Below are 20125 nucleotides of genomic sequence, written 5' to 3' on the forward strand. Positions count from 1 at the left end.
TACTTCTGTAGTCCTGAGGAAGTCCCGTTCTGAGCAACCCCAAATTGCGCTGCTTACAGGGTCGAAACGTGAACATGCTTTATATGTCCACACAGTGCTCTTGATCACGATTCAATGAACCAATTGGTATTTTAGTACATGTGTAAAAAACAAATGATTTGAAAGTTTATTTTGTTTGTCATATATATAGTGTACTGTCCACATCACTATTGTCACCTGTGGCTCTGTTCAAATTCAATTTGTACTTGCAATAGACAACAGTATTCAATACTTACTTTGAATACATGATTGAATCCATTTGCCTTCTCGGTGTGTTCTTTCTTTTTCAGAATCTTTATTAATCATTTTGTGTTTGCTGCAGTAAATACAGTTTTCCTAAGCAATTGCAAAACCCCAACATAACTATTTGTTCTATTTAATACGAATACCCAGGCTCTGAGGGACACTGGGTCACACCATTATTTTCATTGCTGCTTGCTGTGGTGGTGACGCTTCTCCGCTGCCAAGGATTCAAATGGCTGGTAAAGGGAAAAGGAGCAGGGTGACGCATGCCCCACATCTGAACAACAGTTACTCAGATTCACATTTTGGGGGGTAACTATCATTGTCAAAAATTCCCTTCTCCAGCTAGTGTAGGCGCTTTTACTTTCACGCTATTTTCGTTATGTGCGATTTTCGTTTTTTCAGTTTTACCCTTAATACTTCCTCCCTACAGTTTCTGTCCCCCCTCATCCTGATTTGAGCTGAGGCACTGAAAAAAAACTTTAAGAACCAACACTATGGGCCCAATTCACAGAACTAACTTTAGACAAAATCCTAAACGTACTACTTTTGGTATTCACAGAAGTTAGGAGTTTGTCTTAAGACAGGAATTTGTCTTAAGACAAAATCCTAACTTCTGTGAATATCAAAAGTAGTAAGTTTAGGAATTTGTCTTAAGTTAGTTCTGTGAATCGGGCCCTTAGAGAGTGGCTCGGAACTTATTCCCTTGAGTCCATGTTTGTATTGGCCTTACGTTATGTGCTTTCATTGCAGAATATTGCGTGCCTTGCACTTCTGACTTCAGGGGGCAGCTTATGCTCAACACAGAAGGAATGGTTTAGTTATGGCGACAAGCCATTGATCAAGGCTGTAGGACTGATATGCTTCTTTTAAAAAGTCATGATTAGTCAGTAGCCCCGACTTATTTATTGTGAAAATCACACTCTGAAGCCAAGTGGTGTTTTCATGAATTGTGATTACGTTTTGTTAAAGCTGGGAGGCAGATATTTTGTTCTCGGGAACCTTAGACTATAATCGTAGTAGGCAAGCACTTGGCTGTGTAAAAAAATCTTTTACAACGCCAATAGCTCTAACTTTAACAAACGAGAGACCTATTGCATTGCAAATGCTTGTTAAAATTGCTGGATCTTTCTATTGGACAGGAGCCGAACGGTGGCCTTTGGCCCGTACAGCTCTGACCGTTCACTCTGTCTTGTGTCGTTTCCCCATATCTAGGGTGGTAGTAACTTGCACGACTGCATGAGAGAAAATGGATGGACCCAAACTGTCTGCAACTTAATTCTGAGAAAACGGAAGTGATTCTGTTTGGGAATAACTCCTCTTTTAGTGTCTCCTGAGGAAATGGGCTCACTCTCAACTCTCTTGAAAAAAAGCTGAAACTCTAGGAGTAGTAATGGACAATAAGCTCACCTTCGAACTACAGGTGAACGCAGTCACTTCCTCTGCCTTCTTTATACTCTCGATGCTCAAAAAGATCTTTCATTTCATCACTTTAAACTCTCTAAAAGCTGTGACGTCAGCTCTGGTGGTAGCCAAACTGTATTATTGCGATTCCCTCTTCCTAAATATGCGGCATCGGGATCTAAATAGGCTTCAGGTAGTACAGAACGCGGCAGCCAGAAAATTGACGCAGACACCGAAACATTCCTCTTGCAGGCTAGCGTCAGGCAATGTGTGAAATTTAAGACACTATGCATGGCCCGAAGGCCCGGCATGGCATAGGTTTGGTTTTTCTGCAGAACTCCTTTAAATGGTGTAGACCGAGAAGAACTCTCTGATCCATTGCTGTCCGTAAATTAGAGCTCAACAGATTTAGATACTCAAACGGGGGGAGGGGGAAGCGTTTTTGCATCAACAGCTAAGGAGTGGACACTTCCTCCTCTCCAAATCCGACCATGTCTAATCCGCTCTCGTCAGGAAGGCTCTTAAAACCTGGCTATTTGCCAAATAGGGATCCATCAGGCACCATATCAGTTCAGCATGAGCTTAGCGCCTTGACACCCAAGGGTTTTTGTCATGCTCTATAAGCATTTATAACATACCATAGCATTTTGTGCCACACACCGCTCTCCGCTTCACCCATTGGCTTGCCTGCAACGAGTGATCGCGTTTCAGTGGATACCTGTGCATAAGCGCATAAAAAGAAACAGACGTCGGTGCCAGGACTGGTGCTGAATACTTTAATTTCACAATGGTTTTGGTTCTTTCCAAGCTTTACCTCTTATTTGTTCAATTCTCCTCATGTGATTATTTCTTCACTGCCAGGAACTGAGTCAATGGTGGTATGTCATGTGATGTGCATTAAAACTTGGAAGGATTTCTATACCTATTCCAAGTACACATGCCTGGTAGAAGCACCCGCATTGTTATATTAAAATAATATGCAATCGTTACTTTTTATGTTACATTTTCATTGCAAGCCTAAAATAATTTTATTAGAACCAGTTCTGCCAGCCTGCCAAGGACCGCCCTATTGGCCAAAGCTCCTTCCCTCTGTGCGGTCAGTCCCACGGGCACTGTCCATCATTCAGTGATGGATCAGCCCAAATCTGCAAAGCCACACATCCTCCTGTGCAATGCCGCTTCAAGTCTGGTGGTAGGGTTGAAACAGGGGGTGGGGGTAAAGGTTATTATGGACCAACAGTTTGCTGCCCCCAGTAATAGTCAATACGTTTTACAAATGAAAAACTCAACAACGTTCTTGGGACAACAAAATCTGCTGCCGCTCTCGACTCATAGCAAAGATTTTTTTTTAATAGTGATGCAAGTTTTTTTTTTAATTCTGCACTCCGTCATTGAACATTCTCTGAAACTTTGCTTTTGTGGAATCAGTTAGTGGTTTATGAGATCATATTTAACAATCAACATCACATGATTGAGTAAACATTTGTCTGAACTGACATATTGGTTTATGTTGATAACCAGTCTCACCTGTGCACAGTCTGAAGATGGCACCATTTACATGAATTTATTGGAACACTTGTTTTTAAACCAGTTGTACTGTTCCATCACCAATATTTCTAATATTTGTAACCAAGCTACAAAACATTGTGCTGCATATAGCATTTTGAAATGTGAAAACCTTATTAAACATATAATTTAAATACATTTGATATAAAACAACTAATAAAACAACAAACATGTCCTTCTGGGTTGGTCACCGCGTGAAATCACTTCTGAGAAGTAAAAGTGTAACCAGTCCTAAAGGGTGCTGTGTGGGCCCGGCACCTGAAGGTGGCATCACTCTGGGCAAACTCCCGTTAGTTCCCTGGTACCATCAGCTGCGGCCCCTCCCGGTGCATAAAAGGGCAGTCTCAGATCAAATACCGCCAAGAGATGCTATTTTATTTTTTACGATATGGAGGCTAAAATGCAATATTCAAAAACACTATTAAAACTAACAGAGCTAGCAGCTGTGAGTTGTAAAATGAATAAAACAGACAGAGTCCCACCTGTAGGTAGGGCTGAGAGGCCTGTACAAGCACAGACACCTGCAAACAGCAGTACGTCATGAGCTGTTACAGATGTGAACCAACCAGATGCACATCAAACTGCTTAGCTCACACCCCCTCTCAATAGGAACTAAATCGACCCTAAACATGTTTCGGCCATATTGCGCCTCATCAGTGACCTTCGGCTGGAGGCGTGATGGCACTGTGCGCAAGGAATCTTTTTTGTGGCAATGATCTCAACATGGGGAGACGTATGAAGATTAATGTAAGGAGATGTTTGAATGATAACCCACTGGGAGGGCCTCTAGGTACCATTCTTTAGCTTGTTTCCCCATTAGCGAAAGGTTCCACCACATGAAAATCAGCTTTGGTTCTGATCCCAAAACTGGCAGCCTGGCCCAGACCACATGGGAGTACGCTGCACTTTGAGTATCTCCAGTGATCATTTTTGTCCTGATTTCATTCTCCCTGCTTTCAGCTTTGAGACCGTAGTTTGCTTTTGACTACTTAGGCACAGATTAATAGTTTTGCGGGAAAATCCACACCTCAAGATTTTTCTGGAGGCATTTCATTAGTGAAAGCCCGGCTATCTTTATCTGGGTAAAAGTGCCCAGAATAAGGGACAGTTTGTGAAAGTCGTGTGCAGGTCACAGAGCTGCATGCCTGTCTCCAATTCAAAGAAAAACTTGTATCAGGAGGTAATTCACACGTGGAAAATATTGCACTCTATGGTACTGTTATTTACGGAGTGTGTGATTGCCAACCGAGGTCCTGGCCAACTCGTAACAAGAGCCTTAGTCTCCTACAGCTACGCTTGTGAACCCTACAATGGGAAGGCGTGTTTTATTAATTCAACGCTTGTGCCTTTATGATTGAACCACAATATCAAATCAGTGAAACATAAACCTGACTGGAATTAAAATGAATCACAATGTATGGGCTTCTGTGTGTTGAATGTACACACTCAACAACGTGGGCGAAAGGCAGACAGACCACTCTCGCTACCCGGGCCATGCATTAGAGACAGATCAAAGGCAAATGAAAAGGAGAATATGGAATAAGCAGAAAAGTAACATAAATATGATCATATAAGGGCCCATTTGGCAGTATGCAGTTATTTTCTTTGTGGAAAGGAGTTTAAGCAAGTGAACAAGCAACCTTTGGCCAAAGTGGGCTAGATGTTTCTTGTGGCAATGCTGGTTTTGCGCTCTTTGTTCGCTCCTTTTCCTCTTCCAAAGACGGTCTAGGAAGTTATCCTTGTAGACCACTTCTTCAGTTGCACATCTTTTGCTGGAGTGAAGGGCCACTGGGAAGTTGACGGATGAAACCTGAGGCTAGCATGCTACATCGGTACCCTGGTCCAGCGGCTGCCAACATCGCCCATACTACACCTTGCCACTAGGTCCTGTTGCTGTCAACACAGCCAGCTCCACCCCTTGAGGTCTAGGTCAAGTGGTGGTCATCCAGTGAATGTCATCCCAACCAGTTCCATGCCTTGTGTTTTCATCTAATGATTGTCATCACAACCAGTTCCATTCCTTGTGGTTTTCATCCAATGATTGTCAAGACAACCAGTTCCATGCCTTGTGTTTTCATCCAATGATTGTCATCACAACCAGTTCCATACCTTGTGGTTTTCATCCAATGATTGTCATCACAACCAGTTCCATGCCTTGTGTTTTCATCCAATGATTGTCATCACAACCAGTTCCATTCCTTGTGGTTTTCATCCAATGATTGTCAAGACAACCAGTTCCATGCCTTGTGGTTTTCATCCAGTGTTTATCATCACAGACTGCACCACAACCTCAAACCTAAGCCCCTGTGGTGGAGTGCGCTTGGAGCAGAAGCACTATAACCGTTATTTCACACATGGTCGATCCAAACGCTGGATGAAATGCCACAACAGAACTAGAATAACCTGAGGCTGAGGACCAGGCAAACAGTTACAGCCAGTACTGAGCCTAATCTGGTGCCCAGATGTCCTGTCGACACCCATCACCATCACTCAGAGTGGAATAGCCTGTATCCCGCCCCCCCCAGTCACTGTCTCAACCTCCATCAGTGAGACAGGTACCACCCATGACAGAAGTGCTCTCACCACAGAGGCACAAGCACCTTCAGTCTTATCGGTGCAAAAACATAAAATAATACTGAAGCCACAACAGCACCATCTATCACTCAAAGGGAAACAGCCATTACAATGCAGCTGTTACCATGCATAGCCCCTAAGACACATGCGTTAAAATACATGTACAGTTACCATGTATTTTTCACAATGCATATGCCTTTACCATGCATGCCTTTACAATGAATTACGTTGAAAAGGTAGGTATGTATGGTAAAGGTGCATGTGTAGTTGTGGCGGTAAAAATATATGTGTGGTAAGGGTGGTGGGGGATCGCGCAAGGGTCCACTTTTAGGGTGCAGGCGAGTGGAGGGGTGTTTTGAATAAGGGCTGGGAAAGGTCGTGCAGGGGTCCACTTTTAGGGCTCAAGTGAGGGGTATTATTTACAATGGCCAGGGGGAGGGTTCGCGCAGTGATCCCCTTTTAGGGCTGATAGGAGGATTATTTTAAAAAAGGGACGGGTGCACCAGGGACCGGTTTTAGCTTTACCATTCATATGCCTTTAGCATGCATGCTTTCACTACGAAATTGGTTGTAAAGGCATGCGTTGTAAAGGCATATCCGGTGTAAAAAATATGTGTGGTAAAAGGTTCACGTGGTAATGGCATTCACTTTCTAACACATGCTTGGTAAAGGCATGCATTGCAATGGCATGCTTTGTATGGTCATACACCTGTCACTCAATACCAACCAACACCAACGAACCTACCAGTGGATACGTCACAGTAGTGGAATCCACTGTCTGTAAACACTCTTACCGTAGTAAATAGTGGTACAGGACCACCAGTCACACCACTGCCAGCTAATACAAGCGTGCCACATCAACCGCATCCACACCATCAACCGTATCCACATACCGCCAACCACATCCTCACACCGCCAACCACATCCTCACACCGCCAACCACATCCTCACACCGCCAACCACATCCTCACATCGCCAACCACATCCTCACATCGCCAACCACATCCTCACAACGCCAACCACATCCTCACAACGCCAACCACATCCTCACAACGCCAACCACATCCTCACAACGCCAACCACATCCTCACACCGCCAACCGCATCCACACACCGCCAGCCGCATCCACACACCGCCAGCCGCATCCACACACCGCCAGCCACACCCACACACCGCCAGCCACATCCACACACCGCCAGCCACATCCACACACCGCCAGCCACACCATCAAGCACCAACTACACCATCAAGCACTAACCACATCCACACACCGCCAACCACATCCACACACCGCCAACCACATCCACACACCGCCAACCACACCATCAAGCACCAACCACACCATCAAGCACTAATCACACACCATCAAGCACCAACTACACCATCAAGCACCAACTACACCATCAAGCACTAATCACACACCATCAAGCACCAACCACACCATCAAGCACCAACCACACCATCAAGCACCAACCACACACCGTCAACCACATCCACACACCGCCAACCACATTCACACACCGCCAACCACATTCACACACCGCCATCCTCACACCGCCAACCACATCCACACACCGCCAACCACACCATCAAGCACCAACCACACCATCAAGCACCAACCACATCATCAAGCACCAACCACACCATCAACCACATCCACCATTAACCACACAGGAAGCTACAGAAAAGAGCAGCACTTCCCTTTTAACATTGACAGCAGCCAATCCCTCCACCTTGAGCAGACCGACGACTGACCAGTTAAACAGGCATGTGGTAAGCGGTAGGAGCTCGACAGCGACCAGGCAGGTGGAAGGGAGGCAGGGACCACTAAGGACTGCAGTTTCATTGACACAAAAGAATGATGCAGTGGGAACCAGTGAGCATTCCTGAGAAAGTTAGGACTCTTGAATTCCTTTTGAGGACAGTCTTTAATTTGCTTCTGAGAAGACTCAAAGTCATTTCACATAACCTCCTCCTTCTCCGAGTGCTTCCTCACTAAGGAGAACTTTCCAGAAGGATCTGGGATGTACCACTTCTCCCAGACTTCAGAGTAAGAAGCCATTCTGCCCCAGGGCTTAAAATGTCCATTCCAGTGTAAGAGTTTAGCAGCTTTCACAAACTGGGGGGAATAGCGCTTGCCGGTACTGGAGCCTAGGATGTGGGGGAAGACACAGAAAAGAGGTATGAATTAGATTAGATTCTATGGAACCTTAAATATGATTGCCAAGCCCAACAGAGAGAAAAGACATATATGGACATGTTTAACTCTCATAAATCAAGTGATTTCAAAAACAAAATGAATGCCATTAACAGCAAAACAAATAACAAATGCACACAAGCTCGAATGGGATCGGTTCACCCATGACTGCGCCCCAGCTTCTGAATCCAAGATTTGCGCCTCTCCTTTCCACATCCGCCTGTCAATCACCCATGTATATCACTCAGGCTGCCCCCACCCAGCATGCTAAGCCATCAGTCCACAGTAAGGCCCACCCACATAAAACCCCCACTTCCAGGTCACCTGCACTTTTGACCTCTCCAACCTCTTGAGAGGGCCCAACTCATCACCAATCTTAATGCAAGATGCCTCAAAATAGACCTCCCTGCGGGGCAACTTCAGCATCTACCTCCCAGATACTTACCGAACCATCCCTCCTCCTTCGCCACCTCACACTACTGTGAAGTCAACAATCACCTTCAACATCAACCTTGAAGGGAAACCCGTCATCAATAACCTTTAGCATCCACCTCCCTGCGAGGCAGCCTTTCCATCAGACTCCCTGCGAGGCAGCCTCTACATCCACCTTTGGAAATGCAGCCTCTACATCCACCTCCGGGCGAGGCAGCCTCTACATCCACCCCTGGGTGAGGCAGCCTCTACATCCACCCCTGGGTGAGGCAGCCTCTACATCCACCCCTGGGCTAGGCAGCCTCTACATCCACCTCCAGGAGAGGCAGCCTCTACACCCACCTCCCTGTGAGGCAGCCTCTACACCCACCTCCCTGCGAGGCAGCCTCTACACCCACCTCCCGGAGAGGCAGCCTCTACACCCACCTCCCGGAGAGGCAGCCTCTACACCCACCTCCCGGAGAGGCAGCCTCTACACCCACCTCCCGGAGAGGCAGCCTCTACATCCACCTCCCGGAGAGGCAGCCTTTACGTCCACCCCCTGCGAGGTGGGTGTGGAGGCAGCCTCACAGGGAGGTGGGTGTAAACATTTCAGTGCTCCATCCATCATCTCCTTGTGTTTGCTTTTTTGCCATAAGTTGGCAGGGTATGCCCAGACGTGGGTCCCTTGCTCACTTTGCCACTGGATTCAAGCTCTCCTGGCTGACGAGGGCTGTGAGCCCGAAACCGGTCCCAGGATGCTTGTTTCCGGTCCAGGGAAGGCATGGATTGGCAGTTCGGGCTGGACTGTTACCATGAGGCACAGGGTCAGACTGATTTGCATATGGCCATGTCTGAACTGGGGTGGTGTGGAGTGCAAAAAACGATGGATTAAACCCCGATCTGTGACTGGGGTGAGTGTCTGAAACGTTTCAGCTCAGTCCATCATCTCCTTGAGTTAGCTTTGTTACTGCACCAAGTGAGCAAGCATGGAATGTAAATGTCATGAAAAGAGGTGACCTACATGGACTTTTAAGGAGCCCTACATACCTCGTCTCCGGCATCAAAGGCTTGCCGTCATGAGGTTTCACGTGTTTCAGTTTCAGCACGCATGCGTAGCTGAACGTCATCTTTGTTTCAAAGCCATCTGCAGCCCAAGGCTTACGATTCTGGACAACGACTTGTGAGAGGTGACCCTGACCCAGCCCTCAGGGCCCGACTGCTCTCCAGTGCCCTGGACTCCGCCTCGAAGCCCTCAGCTCGCTCAGAGGCCATGAACTGCCATTTATACCATTCAAACCACGAATTTTGAGAAACATGAATCTTCTGACCAAGATGTCAGCTGGGAGAAATATTTGGGGAATTCTCTTGCATACTCAGGTGAAACATGAAACATATTATAAGCGTCCTTAGCACCAGCTGTTCAAATGGAGGCATGAACTCGAAAGAAACTGCCAGAATATACCATAAATGCAGTGCACGTTGTTGAGCAAAAAAGAAAATAAAGGAATCAACTATTACAAATTAATAACAACTTACAAGGCCTGAGACAAAAATAAGTAACTGAGCAGAAACACTTCAAAAGGAGGCTCTTAAAAGGCAGAATATGTAACAACTGTAAGGCCTCAGGTGAGCATCAGGCATGGAAAGAGCGCATGCGCAGAAACCTACCGAGATGTCTGACGTGCCACATGGGGTCGATGCTGGAGTGCTGCTTGTAGAAGACGATGAGGAGCGGGGGGGCCGTGATGCTGCCGGCGAGGGTCCTGCTGTACAGCTCTTCCCTGTGGAGACCAAAGAGGAGTCGATGAGGAGTGTATCCGTGGGGATAGCCCTGCTGTCTCGGAAAGAGAGCGCTCTGCTGTCTCAGAAAGAGAGCTCTGCCGTCTCAGAAAGAGAGCTCTGCCGTCTCAGAAAGAGAGCTCTGCCGTCTCAGAAAGAGAGACCTGCCGTCTCAGAAAGAGAGACCTGCCGTCTCAGAAAGAGAGCCCTGCTGTCTGAGAAAGAGAGCCCTGCCGTCTGAGAAAGAGAGCCCTGCTGTCTGAGAAAGAGAGCCCTGTAGGTCGTACAGGTCAAAAACTACAGATTAAAGCGTATTATTTATGCTATGACTTTCCGATCTGCCCACTACAGCTCGACCAGTGACAAAGCTGTTTTGGGCGTCGTCACTGGGGGTACAGGACATTTCTAATGTATCACATGATCCAGTCTTGAATATTCAGCACCCTCATTTGTGGCCGCAAGGTGCCGCCAGAGTGAGCGATTCATTATTTAAAATCAGGTTTTCCAACCGGTCACTGTGGTGGATGCACAAAAGGTGCTGAAGCCACGAGTGACACTCAACTGTGGGTATACATCTGCACTACGCACTATGGGCTTATAGGAAATGTAAACGTGCCAAGGAGGTTTTAATCCAATTGTGATAAGTCTTGGGGTCAGAGCACATACACTGAGGAGTGGATAGCAGTATCCCAGTGTTAGATTTTAAGATTACCAGCAGGGGAGGCCCCAAAAAAATTAAAAACTGGAGGTGACTACCAAAAAGAGGTCGCTTAACAACAACTATGTTACCCGGGGCCTATACGCTTTTCATTCAACAAAGGTCTGGGAGTAGACGCACTCAAAATTTACTAAGAGACAGTGTGCATTTGAGAAGGTCCCTTCAGGCAGTGCTCAATTTGAGCCAGTGGTTTCTTATACTCGGCACCGGCACTTAATTGTGAACACTGGCACTTATGACAGTCTGCCACATGGCGGTGCTGTCAACCTAATTTAGGTACGAGCACAACAACTGCTGTTTATTAATTTAATATACATTAACAATGACTGACGCATGCCAACCAAGCCATTCTTATAGCTTTGGGGGCCTGGAATATTATGAATTGTCAAACTTCAACAGTGTGACGGACAGAAGTTATGTTGCACTAGCGCTGGCAGGGGCAATGGACGGTGCAAGCTGCGGTGGCCGCCTGTCGAGCGCCCTGGAACCTAGGCTTTTAGAAATCAAGCGCGGCCTTCAGGATGCAGGAGCAAAGACACAGTGAAGTTACCAGCACAGCGAGACTGTGGGGAGATACTAACAAACTATTGTCACATCACAGACCAGGAGCACTCAACAGAAGAAGGATGCATCGCTGTTGGGGAAAGCTATTGCCACAGAAAAGACCCCGAAGGCCTGGCACGTTCAGAGATTGATTAATAGTGATAGAATCTATCTCTGAAAGCCCAGTGGATGACAGGGCACAGAACTACTGGGAGAAGCTATAGTCACAGGAGAGACTCAGGACGCTGCGCACTGAGCAGCGCCAGGGTGCAAAGCTGCTGAGAAGCTATAGTCACAGCAGAGACTCTGGACTCTGCGCACTGAGCAGCGCCAGGGTGCAAAGCTGCTGAGAAGCTATAGTCACAGCAGAGACTCAGGACTCTGCGCACTGAGCAGCGCCAGGGTGCAAAGCTGCTGAGAAGCTATAGTCACAGCAGAGACTCTGGACTCTGCGCACTGAGCAGCGCCAGGTTGCAAAGCTGCTGAGAAGCTATAGTCACAGCAGAGACTCAGGACGCTGCGCACTGAGCAGCGCCAGGGTGCAAAGCTGCTGAGAAGCTATAGTCACAGCAGAGACTCAGGACTCTGCGCACTGAGCAGCGCCAGGGTGCAAAGCTGCTGAGAAGCTATAGTCACAGCAGAGACTCAGGACTCTGCGCACTGAGCAGCGCCAGGGTGCAAAGCTGCTGAGAAGCTATAGTCACAGCAGAGACTCTGGACTCTGCGCACTGAGCAGCGCCAGGGTGCAAAGCTGCTGAGAAGCTATAGTCACAGCAGAGACTCAGGACTCTGCGCACTGAGCAGCGCCAGGGTGCAAAGCTGCTGAGAAGCTATAGTCACAGCAGAGACTCAGGACTCTGAGAAATGAGCATTGCCAGGGTGCAAAGCTGCTGAGAAGCTATAGTCACAGCAGAGACTCAGGACTCTGCGCACTGAGCAGCACCAGGGTGCAAAGCTGCTGAGAAGCTATAGTCACAGCAGAGACTCTGGACTCTGCGCACTGAGCAGCGCCAGGTTGCAAAGCTGCTGAGAAGCTATAGTCACAGCAGAGACTCAGGACGCTGCGCACTGAGCAGCGCCAGGGTGCAAAGCTGCTGAGAAGCTATAGTCACAGCAGAGACTCAGGACTCTGCACACTGAGCAGCGCCAGGGTGCAAAGCTGCTGAGAAGCTATAGTCACAGCAGAGACTCAGGACTCTGCACACTGAGCAGCACCAGGGTGCAAAGCTGCTGAGAAGCTATAGTTACAGCAGAGACTCTGGACTCTGCGCACTGAGCAGCGCCAGGGTGCAAAGCTGCTGAGAAGCTATAGTCACAGCAGAGACTCAGGACGCTGCGCACTGAGCAGCGCCAGGGTGCAAAGCTGCTGAGAAGCTATAGTCACAGCAGAGACTCAGGACTCTGCGCACTGAGCAGCGCCAGGGTGCAAAGCTGCTGAGAAGCTATAGTCACAGCAGAGACTCAGGACTCTGCGCACTGAGCAGCGCCAGGGTGCAAAGCTGCTGAGAAGCTATAGTCACAGCAGAGACTCTGGACTCTGCGCACTGAGCAGCGCCAGGGTGCAAAGCTGCTGAGAAGCTATAGTCACAGCAGAGACTCAGGACTCTGCGCACTGAGCAGCGCCAGGGTGCAAAGCTGCTGAGAAGCTATAGTCACAGCAGAGACTCAGGACTCTGAGAAATGAGCATTGCCAGGGTGCAAAGCTGCTGAGAAGCTATAGTCACAGCAGAGACTCAGGACGCTGCGCACTGAGCAGCGCCAGGGTGCAAAGCTGCTGAGAAGCTATAGTCACAGCAGAGACTCAGGACTCTGCGCACTGAGCAGCGCCAGGGTGCAAAGCTGCTGAGAAGCTATAGTCACAGCAGAGACTCAGGACTCTGCGCACTGAGCAGCGCCAGGGTGCAAAGCTGCTGAGAAGCTATAGTCACAGCAGAGACTCAGGACTCTGAGAAATGAGCATTGCCAGGTGCAAAGCTGCTGAGAAGCTATAGTCACAGCAGAGACTCAGGACTCTGCGCACTGAGCAGCGCCAGGTTGCAAAGCTGCTCAGAAGCTGTAGTCACAGCAGAGACTCAGGACTCTGCGCACTGAGCAGCGCCAGGGTGCAAAGCTGCTGAGAAGCTATAGTCACAGCAGAGACTCTGGACTCTGCGCACTGAGCAGCGCCAGGTTGCAAAGCTGCTGAGAAGCTATAGTCACAGCAGAGACTCAGGACGCTGCGCACTGAGCAGCGCCAGGGTGCAAAGCTGCTGAGAAGCTATAGTCACAGCAGAGACTCAGGACTCTGAGAAATGAGCATTGCCAGGGTGCAAAGCTGCTGAGAAGCTATAGTCACAGCAGAGACTCAGGACTCTGCGCACTGAGCAGCGCCAGGTTGCAAAGCTGCTCAGAAGCTATAGTCACAGCAGAGACTCAGGACTCTGCGCACTGAGCAGCGCCAGGGTGCAAAGCTGCTGAGAAGCTATAGTCACAGCAGAGACTCTGGACTCTGCGCACTGAGCAGCGCCAGGGTGCAAAGCTGCTGAGAAGCTATAGTCACAGCAGAGACTCAGGACTCTGCGCACTGAGCAGCGCCAGGGTGCAAAGCTGCTGAGAAGCTATAGTCACAGCAGAGACTATGGACTCTGCGGACTGAGCAGCGCCACGGTGCAAAGCTGCTGAGAGAAGCTGCCACTTCACTTACTCTGTGTTGAGCTCCATCCACTTCTCCAGCTGGCCGGTGATGTTCTGGCGCCTCCACTCGGTCAGATTGGCCACAATGACTCCAGGGTTGAAGGAGCAGGCACTTGCTTTCAGGCCCAGCTTCCGGACTGTCTCCTTCTTGAAATCAAGGAATCCGATGTAATTTAGCTGTGGGTGGAGAAGAGATACAAGTGTTTACAAGGGTGTGCAAGCTCGACCTATCAGATGAAGCTCAGATGAAGGGGTGTCGCCTCCACTGACCAACACACGTGGGTAGAACCCGAACACCTTTTAATTCATTACACAACTGAGAATCAGAGTTAGAGTGGGCAGGTCAACGACAAGCAAAACGCGTTTCACTTTACACAGCTCCTGCAAAACTTCAATGCTTTTCAATGCTTAACTGGATTCTTGAGATGTTCGATCTAAAAAGGTTGAGATGAAAAGCCACTAAGGATTGCTTCTAGGGCCCTTCAAACTCTGCACCATCAGCTGACAGTGCAGAGTGCGCAGGTCCTAGAGACCTTAGGGGGGCATGTGCGTTGAAGAGAGTTGCCACCTAAATACCAGCCATGAGGACACCATTTTCCATTTTACAACCTGTTCTGGGATTTGTAGACAAGAGTTGCAAGTGTCACTTGAAAAGAACCAACGACATCAACAGATCCCGAGGATACGAATTGTTAGAAGATCGCCCAGGATACAGGAGGCAACCCTCATCCTGAGGCTCAGACTCATGGCTCCTCGTACAAGGAAGCTGCTCTTCGGCCAATGACGCCTACCCATCCTTTGGGGCTCTTGCTCAAGTGTCTGTGTGTAAAGTTTATTGTATTCAAATCAACCAAGTACAATAAAAACTAGGCTAACAATCATTTGATTAACAGATTGTCAAGAACCGGCTCAACGACCAATGAATCACCTCAAACCCAGAGTCCCCGACCCTCGCATCAGCTGATCTTCGCTTGGTTCCGCAGCAAAGCACCTGGTTACGGTGCGGATGTGAGTCGAGAGAGAGAGCCTCGAGGTATTTCACCAGACTGCGGACAGAACGGTTGGTCTGAAGTGAGAGGTAGACGTTCATAGCTTCTCTGACTGATCTAAATTTGTGTTCAATGGAAGATTGACATAAATATCTTTCCACAAGTCCAGGGGATAAGGGCAGGTACAGTACACGTTCCATAGTGTTTTGCATCATCATACCATATACTACAGAACAGGGATTGGTTCATAAAGAAAGACCGCAACAGCAGCCATCTTATAGGTATAAAAAATACCAACCAATTCAGAGTTCAAGACCAGAAAAGCTGCACAGCGAAAAAGAAACTGTAAAAACAAAGCTAACGTCCAGTTCACTAAATCTGATACAAATACTAGTATCGAAGAAACAACATCGTTAATTATTTTTTTCACGTATTCACTTGTATTTGACATGGGTTGCCACTCCTCCACCTCTTTGTTCCCTCTTTAAGGCACAGAAATCTATGTTTGTGTGTGTGGAGGGGTAAACGTTCACAGAACATAGAATATATAAAAATCAATGTTATTTTTCTAAATTCATCTCCAGTATCTTCTTGAGTGCGTCTCATTTATCGACTCTGTGTATGCAACAGAGGCTAACACTCCCCTCTGATAAACCTAAACTCTCGCCCACACTAGCACTAAAGAAAGCACTGGGGATTATTAATATAAGCCCTATAAACCAATAAGGGTCGTCGGGACACCCTGTGGAGGGCACCTCATTTTGGAGCACTGCGTAGAGAGCCAGCTTCCTACAGCCAGCTCGATAAGAGAATGGATGAAACTGTTCAGGGACAACAGGACCCCCTCGAGCCCCGGCACAGGAGTGTCCCTCTGGGCTGGAAGAAGATGGACAGGAAGGCTTCAAGGGTACAGGGTGGATGAAAGAACCTCTAGGCTAGGAAGTGTCTCTGCAGCTTAATTATATAAAGGAGAGGCAACATCTCTTTTACAGTAAAATGAGGAAACAAAAACTGTTTAATCAGGATTAGAATCTTTGTAGACAAATCCTTTATTTCATATACATCCTTGATCAGTGTTTCACTTCCACTCAAGGCATTTCTTCAGGGATCAGATGAGAAATGATCAATTGTGCCCGCAGGAGTGTCCGACCAGGCTTTGCAACAGAACCTATTGGGTAGGATGTTAGTAAGATATCTAACAGACTGAAGAGCCAAGGTTTAGTGGAGGTTGTACATGAATAAAGCACCATGTAGCCACGACTGCTGAAAAGTAGAACCAGATAACTGCACTGGTAAGAGAGTCTCGGTATCTGCTGACTCCAGACTGGGCTGCAGGATGTCCTGGGTCCGAGGCTGCTTGAACCACTGAAGTGACTTCTACGTACATCCACAGTCACCGTGCTTTATCAAGGACCCCCAGTAGGGGGGGATAGGGTGTGGGAGACAGGGAGGGTCAGCTCAGCTTCATGTTTTGCAAAGTAGCTGCCCTTATTCCTAGTCACTGAAGCAACTATGCTCAACTATGCTCCCGCCTCAAAGGAAGATTCCAGCAGCAAAATACTCTGTGCCGAGTTCAATTCTAGTTACTTTGATGAAGTTACCCCTCCCACTCGAGGTGGGGCACTCATGGAGGTAAAGGAGCATGATAACTTAATGCTTTCCGAAGTCTTCTCCATATCGTTTGAGGCTGACGTGTGTGGTAAGTGAGTGGGCCACATGTCACTGCGCCAAATAAACTAACAAGACTGTTCAAAGTGGTGGTTTATGAAAGGAAATGCCCCAGACGCCAGGGTCACAGTTCATCTTACACAATTGGGAAGAGCTCCCCCTCAAAGGGTGTGGGTTTGGCCTTCAAAGGGACCTCTACTGTGTATGATTGGACCAATAGTCTGCCTTCATGGTAGATGAAAGACGGGGCCAACGAGTAAACGTCTGTCGGACGCGGGCTTTTTACGCAGAGTATCAAAATGAGGTGCACTATGTAGAAAGTCCAGTAGACTCTTATTGGTTTACAGGACTTAAATTAATAATCCCAAAGGCAGTCTTTTGTGGTAGAGTGGGCAAGCAGTTTAGGCTTATCAGAGGGGAGTATCACACCGAATCAATCAATCAAAAGCACTCAAGAAGAAACTTGAGACCAATTTATAAAAATAAGCATTTTTGTATATATTTTAACACCAAGACCTTCTTAATTGGGTAAGTACTTTTTGATATATCACTTTTTACAGTAAGTAAAATGTTAGCACAGATGCGTTTTTATGCGGTAATGCTTTCCTATGGAGAAAAAGGCACTGAGTACAGGTACTGGCAAATGTGTTCTGGGGTCCCCTTTAGGAGCTGAAGTGCTAGGGTGCCAAGGTCCAAAGTACCACAGCCAGTTCGGACTTACCTGCCCTGGAGCGTACAGGTGCAGAGGAGCTGGACGGGTTGGAAGACTTGCGAGGTACACTGTAGGCAAAGAGGGCGGCCACCTAGAAACAGGCTGCACCAGGGAAGTCCGGGAGCTCCCAATGGGAAGCTCGGTTCGTGAGGGTCCTGGGGGCAGAGGGGCACTGTTTGTTGCCGTGGACCCGCGCCAGGGAGCTCGGTTACAGAGGGGTTTGGTCCATGCATCAAAGGCAATCACGGATCTTGGTCGGGTCTGCAGAAAGGGGACTAAACATGACAGCTGGGCCACTCTCAGTGCTGGCCTCTGTCATGGTGACGTCCCTTGTTGGCTGGTCGATCGTTTTAGTGTTGGAGTGCGGTTTGGACTTTAACAAACTTTGGTATCCCGGGTATTGGTGCAGGGCGGCTCCGGTTGGTCCTGGTGTCTTCACAGTTGGTGGGGGGAAGGATCTGACCTCCTTGAGCACGGCGACCTCCTCCTGGGCAGCTGCTGCGTCGGTGGACTCTGTGAACGACAGAGCGGTGAATTGAACGTTGCAAGTGACTCCTCCACTTCCAGGAGGATGCGGCGGCTTGGTGACAGGCTGGAGACCCTCTGAGGCTTTTGCAGGATGCACAGGTACCGGACAAGTCGGGTCATAGCGACTGTCAGGACAGAAGCAGGCAGGCAGGGCTTCGTGCGAAAGTCCAACAGCAGGCAGCAGTTGTCCATTATTCAGCTCTTCCTGGTCCTTCTTTTGTCAGGTTAATCTGAGTTTCTGGTGTCGGGGGGCCACCGAAAAATGGAATTTGGGGCATGAAGGTGAGTGACTAGTAGTGGCTAATAGGCTACTTACACCTGGGGTCCAAATTCCACCAAAATCAAGATGATGGAATCCTTCTTTCGTAGAGAACAGCAGGCAGCCCACCTTAGGGGTATGTCTGACCTGGTCGTGCATCACACCTCCTTGTATAACTCATTTCCCACCTGTCCTGGTGCCAAATGGGCCTTAGTGCAGGGGGTGGCATCTTCCTGGTCTGGGGGAAGCCAGGGTCGCATATCAAAGGCGGCGGAGGCTGCGAACCTCTGGCCTTGGTATGCAGATTCACTAGCCATCCTGCTGGAGGCGGTGTGAGCACCTTCCTCCGGAGCAGGCATTGCTTCTGGGCTCTCAGCTGCAAAGGGGTTCAGACACATGTCTGTTGTGGAACGCTGGACGAGACCAGTCAGCCAGCACGCTAAGAGGGTGGTAGGTTTTCAGGGGGCGCCTCTAAGGTGCCCTCTGGGTGCATGTCTTAATAAAGCCACGATAGACAAATTACTCTGAAGTTCATATATATATTTTATAAAAAAAAAAAATATATATATATATATATATATGAACTTCAGAGTAATTTGTCTATCGTGCAAACTTGCTTACTTTTATGTATATGTTTATCCTATATATTTATATTAAAGAATATTTTTTGATATCATTTCAGTCCATTGCTTAGATTATTTTTATTATAAAAATTGTGTTTTTATGAATATTGCTACTATAGTCAGCCAGCCTTTTGCTTTTCTAGCCTGCCTGGGTATTTACCTTCACAAGAAATTGTTGTCCCTGACCCAGGAGTCTTATCCTTATCAGGGGGTCCCTGTTACGTACAAAAAAAATAAAAAAATAAAATAAAATAAAATTAATAAAGCCACTACTGGCTTCAGTATGGGTTTATTAAGACAAGGTGTTTGATACCAAACACCATAGGTTTTTAGTGAAGTTATCATGTAGCTGGGGAACTCGTAATGACCAGTGCCCAGTACCTGTGCTCAAGATGGCTTCCCTGTTCACTTGTACTATGAACTGACTAGGACGTGGCCATATCTGCTCAGGCAGATCTGTCCTCACATGTATCATAATACACCTTCCTTAAGCTGAAAGGCTCACTGTAGGGGGGACTTACATATACTGTATGCAGCGTCTGTGGGCACGGCACCCAGGATGTGTGCCAGGTCGTGTTTGCACCATTTCACGCAGCCTGCAATGGCAGTCTGTGTGGTGGTGAGTCCCTTAGGGTGGCACATTACGTGCTGCAGCCCTTAGGGACCCTCTTTAGGGCCCTTGCCCTAGGTGCCAGGGGTACCATTTACCAGGGACTTACAGGGGTGCTAAAGGTATTGCCAATTGGGGAAGAATTGCAGTTACCTTGTTTTAGGGAAAGAGCACTCACACTGGGGGGACATGGTGGGTGGAAACCCAGGGCCCTTCATTCAAAACTGCATCAGATAGCAGGCAAAAAGTGGGGGTGATCATGTCAGAAAGGGGCTCTTTCCTACAGGGTCTCAGCGCGATTTGGAGATATTCAGAATGTGGACTGCCTGCTGTGCACCAACTGCTTCAGCACTTAAGGAATGAACCCAAAGGACCTTTTAGAACTCAGGCTTGTCTCAAATATTCTTTGTTTGTGGAAATGTAGCCGAGAGCTGCTGCTTTACAACTGTCGACCCTCTGCTAGCTGCAACCTTGCTCAACTCCTTCACCTTGTTTAAGTGTCCCCCGACATCTTACTTGAGTAATCCCTAGATACCTTTCATGGCCTACCTTCAATATCTTTGTTCCTCTCTTTTTTAATGTTCTG

The 20125-nt window shown here is 47.9% G+C and overlaps 1 protein-coding gene across 1 annotated transcript in view; it reads right to left on the minus strand.

Moving 5' to 3' along the window:
* Positions 1-7735: 7735 nt before the first annotated feature.
* The window catches only part of GLT8D1 (glycosyltransferase 8 domain containing 1), a 70932-nt gene continuing 58542 nt past the window's right edge, over positions 7736-20125 (minus strand). The window contains exons 8-10 of the mRNA XM_086939415.1: positions 14161-14327; positions 10106-10218; positions 7736-7977 (exon numbers count right to left, since the gene is read on the minus strand). Of these exons, the coding sequence (XP_086795541.1) occupies positions 7787-7977; positions 10106-10218; positions 14161-14327 (471 nt within the window). The 3' untranslated portion in view covers positions 7736-7786. The remainder of the gene's footprint in view (positions 7978-10105; positions 10219-14160; positions 14328-20125) is intronic.

Source organism: Lissotriton vulgaris, chromosome 9 (genome assembly GCF_964263255.1).
Source record: "Lissotriton vulgaris chromosome 9, aLisVul1.2, whole genome shotgun sequence".
Taxonomy (NCBI): Eukaryota; Metazoa; Chordata; class Amphibia; order Caudata; family Salamandridae; genus Lissotriton; species Lissotriton vulgaris.